The 6,000-nt window shown below is 43.1% G+C and overlaps 1 protein-coding gene across 1 annotated transcript in view; it reads left to right on the forward strand.

Annotated features, from left to right (window-relative positions):
• Positions 1 to 6,000, forward strand: part of mctp1a (multiple C2 domains, transmembrane 1a) — a 145,020-nt gene that overhangs the window by 87,510 nt on the left and 51,510 nt on the right. Inside the window, exon 10 of the mRNA XM_008288604.1 lies at positions 4,120 to 4,213. Within this exon, the coding sequence (XP_008286826.1) occupies positions 4,120 to 4,213 (94 nt within the window). The remainder of the gene's footprint in view (positions 1 to 4,119; positions 4,214 to 6,000) is intronic.

Here is a 6,000-nt window from a genome sequence, read left to right on the forward strand (position 1 = left end):
CGGCTGAAGGCGACACATTTTACTTCCTTCACCTACCTCTTTTCCTGCCTCCTTCTCTCTGCTGCACTCCCCATTTCTGTCCCGCTTTCCCAGCAACCTCGGTTCTTTGTCTGTCGCCACTGTGGCCCTCCTGTTAGATGAAGGGATGGAGAGATAGAGGGTGGAGGAAGGTGGGGGGGTTGCAGATGGAGGGGCACAGTGAGGTCGGTTTGGAGACTTGAATGGTCTATACCTATTAACATATTCCTTTTCCCCAGACTGGCAGTCTTTCAGTTAGAGAATTTAATAAAGATGTACCTTATCAAAGAGCACTGGTAGGACCAAGTACCACCACTAATGCATAACAGTGCCGCTCAAAGCCTGCTAATCTGCCCAGTGTGTGGATGTGTAGGTGTATGTGTAGGCACATTTTTACTGACTGATATTATCAGCTTGAAATCAGTCCAGCACAAGCCCGCACAAAGCATCCGCTACAGCTAATCACAAACAAGCACGCACATACAGATGCATGCAAAAACAGTATCTACCTTTGTCAGCCATCTAATAAAACGGTAGCGGGTGGTGGAGCAATACAAGTACCGTGCTGTCATCATCACAGCTTTAAAGAGCAGATGCCTTCACAAGCGACGATGAAGCAGAGAAGACAATTGAAATCCTCTGCTTGTCCCACCCTTCAGCAGTGTGGCCCACTCTGCTCGTCATAAAAACACACACACAAGATTACTTTAAGGCCGTATGTAGTCATGGATTGCCACGCGTGGATGTTGTTTAGAAATACACACCCACATGCAAACACACTAAGTTTCAAAACTTGAATGTCTAGGAAGACATTACTGTCTTTATTTTACATAATTATTATTTCCAGTCCTGGAAATGTCCATGTCACTTTGTCTCACACAACTATACACACATCATGCCTCATGTGGTCACAATGAGGTCACTGTGCTGAATTTGGCAGGTGTTATTTTTCCCCATTTCAATCTGTGGCCATTGATGAAAACCAATAACAGACACCTGAGTGCTGGGATCTGTTGCTCGCACCGAGCTCATTAATGTCTGCCTCATTCTGCATTGCTGTTCTGCATTGTGATGGCTTTCTGCGTGCATACACTGTGTGTGTTGGCGTCTGCCAGGTCTCTGTGTGTTTGTCTGTGTACGCTTGATTCTCCCGCATGTATGCACGTGAATGAGCACACAAGATTTTCCACCACAAACTGCTTTGAATGCAACTTACAGCAGGGATCTATGCAACATGGTGCAATACACTCACTTAGAGACAACTGCCTTAGATGTTCTATTGCTCACTGTAACCTTTCCTTCATCCCTAATTACTGTTTCCCAGAAGTAGAGAGGGGGACGGAGGGAGAGAGAGAGAAGGAGAGGAAGAGATTTATGCATTATGATGGCAAAGGAGCACACACACTAATGGCTCTTAATGGGCCTGAGGTGGCCACAAGATGACTGGATGAGCGAAGGAGGACGTGGTGACCTCCGCTGAAGTGGTGGCACTTCAACACCCACCCCCATGTGCTGTATTGCACACACACACCTGCAGTACCTCTCCCACCCACTCCGGTGCACTGCTCTAAGGTGAAGCAAAAGGACACAAGTTGGACAGGAAGTGAGATGAGGGGCTGCACTAAAGTGTGAGACGAGCAAAGAGCAACTCTGACAGAGACTCTTGACAGAGAGAGAGATCCTGAGTTGATGAGTGGGAATTGGAGGAGGGAGGATGAGGAAGTTGTTAGCATTTGGTTTGTGCTTGAGCGTTCACAGTCATTTGATCATATATCCCCCAAACTGAAGTCCTGCTGGGCAGATGCTTTGTGTGTGTGTGCCTATGTGTGAAATGTTATGCAGCGGTGATGAAAGGTGACGAGCGGCAAAGACGACAGCGAGTCATAGGCCTGTGCCGCCGCTGATTCATTTGTGTGTTTATGTGTCTGTGGAGTGTGACAGAGATGGGAAGAAGACGTCACAGTGACAAGATGTCAGTCACTGAAAGGGCGGAGGTTTGTCTTATGAAAGCTAACTCTGTCCTGCCATTTTTCTCTTCTCTTTTCTGTTCATCCCTCCTTTTCATTTCCTTTTTATCCCCATCATTCCACCTGCATGCTGATGGGGGTGTAGGGAGACATAAATGGGGGTTGGTCTTGGCCTCCTTTCATCTCTCCTTCTCCCTACCTGTCTGTCCGGTCCATCTATTGCTGTCTATCTTTCTGATGAGGATTTGAATCCTTGTGGAGGATGGGTGTGTTGTATCTACCAATCATGGACTCAGGCTGAACCTTAAATGTCCCCTCAGGGAGCCTGTATGGTGGGAGGAAGGGATGAAGAGTGGAGGAATGGTTGGGGGAAGCGAGGAAAAAATCTCAGCATTCATACATTAACGAAGTAATTTTCATTTCTTTGTTCAGCCTCTTTTTTTTATGTTTGTTTCTAAAAACCAATGTTGCAGTATTTGACACTACTAGTGTTGGTGTGATACCTCAATTTGGTGCAACACCAAAATGTACTTTATGTGACACCCTAACACACCAACTAGTCAGCCATTAGTTTGCCCTCGTCTCTTCCTCTGTTGCCTCCCTCGTGCCCTCTTTCTGACTCTTTCTTTCTTTCGGCCTCTCTTCTTGGCTACTCCCCAATAATCACAACAAGCAGCTGTATCTTCACAGAAATCGTGCCTTAAAATTGAGAGTTGTCCCCTCTCTCCCTCTCTCTCTCTCTCTCTCTCTCTCTCTCTCTCTCTCTCTCTCTGTATGTCTCTCTTTTGCACACTCTTTTCCCCTCTCTTTCTTTCACACACTCTCCCCTCTCATCTCCTTTAGAGAGCTTTTGGACAATGATATCGCTGGAAACAGGCAGAGTCTGACAGAGTTGGTAATAATGAATTAAGTCTGTAGCCTGGCCCTGACTCTGAAATTTAAATTATAATTACTCCTGTGGGGATGGAAGGGGTTATTGCCAGAGAGAGAGAAATAAATTGAAGTGAAGTGCATTTCCACTCTGCTTTTAAGACACGCCGACATGCTACTCAATTTGGCCTCAGTGTAAGTTTTCTATGCATGTGTTTATACCTGAGTATTTGGGTGTGAACAAAAGCACAAGTAAAAGCGCAAGTTTACGATTGCGTGAGTCAGTGTGTGTGTGTGTGTGTGTGTGTGTGTGTCGGTGTATGCCCGTGCCTCATGGCCGAGTCATTGATCTCTACATTTTTTTCTGTATTCATCAGATTTACAGACTAGTTTGTACACAATCATTCCTCTCTCTCCCGGTTACTGAAACCATGTTCATACACCATATCCCCTGTTATTGCAGACAGTCTCAGGGCTTCACGGTATCTAGGGAGGTCAGTGTGTGTGTGTGTGTGTGTGTGTGTGTGTGTGTCTGTGTTTGCCTCATAACTATGATATCACTGCCAGTCATGCTTCACCTATTGTGTCCGCTCACCATGATATATCTATTATCATATCAGCCTAATTTTCTCCCCGTCTCTCCACGAAGCAAACACGGACACGTCACATGCAAATTATGCATCTGTGCTGTAATTTCTCATGGTTATTATACGCTATGAGAAACGCCAGTTTCCAGTAAAACACAGTAGAGACCTATCTGTGTGTAAGTGACATTCTGAGGTGAAAACTTAATGGAAAAGCACAAACAAAACTGTTGTAAGAGTAGACAGTGTGACACCGACAAGGCTTTCTTGAGTTAGCTTTCTTATATTGTATATTAGGAATATATGTGATGCTGAAATCTCTACTGTGTCTCCCTTTTTGTTCAACATTTATGTGTATTTTTGTTTGTTGGCTGTAGACATTTCTGCATGGCCCATCTTCCTCACCAAAGTCACACAATTCATTTTATTTAAAAAACCACTGCATTAGGAAGCATTTCAAACAAGCAAGCGCAGCTATTTTGTTAAATTAAATTCACTGATTTGTCCTCTGTTAGACTTGACTATAAATGCCAGCTCTACATTTTCAAATAAAGGCTAGTAAAGGACATTTTCTACCCTTTCCTCTCTTAATGAAATGTCAGGCTATTGACCTGCCTTTCGCTTCGATGCTAATTTGCCATCCTCTTTGCCCTTTCACCCCTGTCCCTGTGATGTTTCAGAACCTCTGGAGGTCGCTCCACAACCTGAAAGATGTCGGTGTGGTGCAGGTTAAGGTCATCAGGGCTGAGGGACTAATGGCAGCTGATGTCACAGGTAAGACGATGATCTTAAGTCCAAACAACAGAACTATAACCTTTGTAGTTCTCATATGCATTGTCATAAGTTAGGTTCTATTTTTCTTTTATCCTTGGATTCTTGCTCATATATTCATACTCCTGCAAAGCTTTGCTGTTGTTGTTTTGCAATTTCTGTTTATTCTGTCAGAGTGAACACTGGCAGAACATCTGATAGGTGACACTGTCAAAAGAAACTAACAAGAATTGGGTTTTTTTTTTGCTTTTTGCCTTTTGCTTTAAATAACTTTTACTTCATTTTGCATGTAGACATTGAACAATTTCAGTGGCACATTTTCCTCCACCAGCAATCTACCATAAATCTAACCAAAGATAAAGTCAGGGTGTAATTTTGGTTTAAGCGATGATCCTCCACGAGACTCCTCAGAGAGAGTTAAAGTCTACTTTGTGCAGGACGCTAAATTTGTCTCTGCATTTTTAGAAAAGATGCAGGCTGCTCATTTGAATAATAGAGAAAAAGTACACATTTGAACCAACAAATCTCTCTCCTCCCTCCTCCCGCGCTTTCTCTGCTTGCTCTCTCTGAATCCTCCATTCTCCATTAATTCTTACTTTTAATTAGGTCTACAGTGGACAGGCCTAGTTTTTCACTCTGTATTATCTAGTAAAGAGAGAATGTGTGTGTCTGTGTGTGCGTGTGCACTTGCGCATGCGAGGGAGAGAGAGTCTGGAGTTTTTCTCCATTTGAAACATCCACAGTCCCATTAGCAAATACAGAGTGGAGCTAGTTGATTTGGGTTATTGCAGGGAGCGACCGGAGCAGTCAGAGTGCAAGGCTAATGGCTCTCTGGTTCTTGAATTTCACTCGTAGCAGAAATTTGCTTTGTGACTCCGTTGTAGAGCTCATCATTCAGTCTAAGCTTCATGCATTCCTCTAAAAATATCAAGAGGCTAAAACTGTGAAAATGTCTATTACTGTTTGTCTTTCACTTCGTCTCTACGGTTTTGATACGGTCATCGAAAAAATGTTTGATTTCAGAACGTTGTCTCTATTGCCTATGGTGGTTTGAAATTATGGCTAGACTCAGTTGACGGTAAAAGTGCCGCATGTCTTGTGCTGCCAACCAGGGCTCATATTTTACATATGACTAAATTTTTACCAAGACTAAATAAAAAACAGCTGGATGTGAAAACTAATAACAACCATGCTTTTGTTCAGTATCGTAACATGGGGCAGATTTTGATTAGATTGGCAAAGAATAAAACTAAGTTTTTATTTCGTTTTATTTTTTTTTGCCACAATGTTTTTTTTCACTTAACTTTATAATTTTAGAAAAAAAAGAATCTCCTTTGGTTTCACATGTGGGTTCACTTTTACAACTCTTTTGTTATAGCCAAAGAGATCTCAGGTTCAGACAGTTCAATGTGAAACCTTATTTTAATTTATATTTTCTTAGAAATAAAAGGAAACATTTTTCTTCTGTTCCCTTTCAGCCAGTCTAACACCACGCAGATGAATACAGTAAGTGAACTGATACTGATAACAGACAGGCGAAGGGGCTGCTTCTAGGTGGCTTATTCCTGTTTTTAGTCTGATGCTGTGTGTGTGAGTGTGTGTGTCAGTGTGTGTGTGTGTGTGTGTGTGTGTGTCAGTGTGCGTGTCACTGGCAGAAACAATAGCTCTGTAAGAGCCACATAAGAGCCCTCACCACATGAACACCCTATTTTAACAACCCAGACCAAGAGAGGGTCAGGAGCAAGGTGAGAGAGAAACAGAAGGACAGACAAACAGACAGACAGAGGCTG

The sequence above is a fragment of the Stegastes partitus genome, unplaced genomic scaffold (genome assembly GCF_000690725.1).
Source record: "Stegastes partitus isolate 25-593 unplaced genomic scaffold, Stegastes_partitus-1.0.2 Scaffold13, whole genome shotgun sequence".
Classification (NCBI taxonomy): domain Eukaryota; kingdom Metazoa; phylum Chordata; class Actinopteri; family Pomacentridae; genus Stegastes; species Stegastes partitus.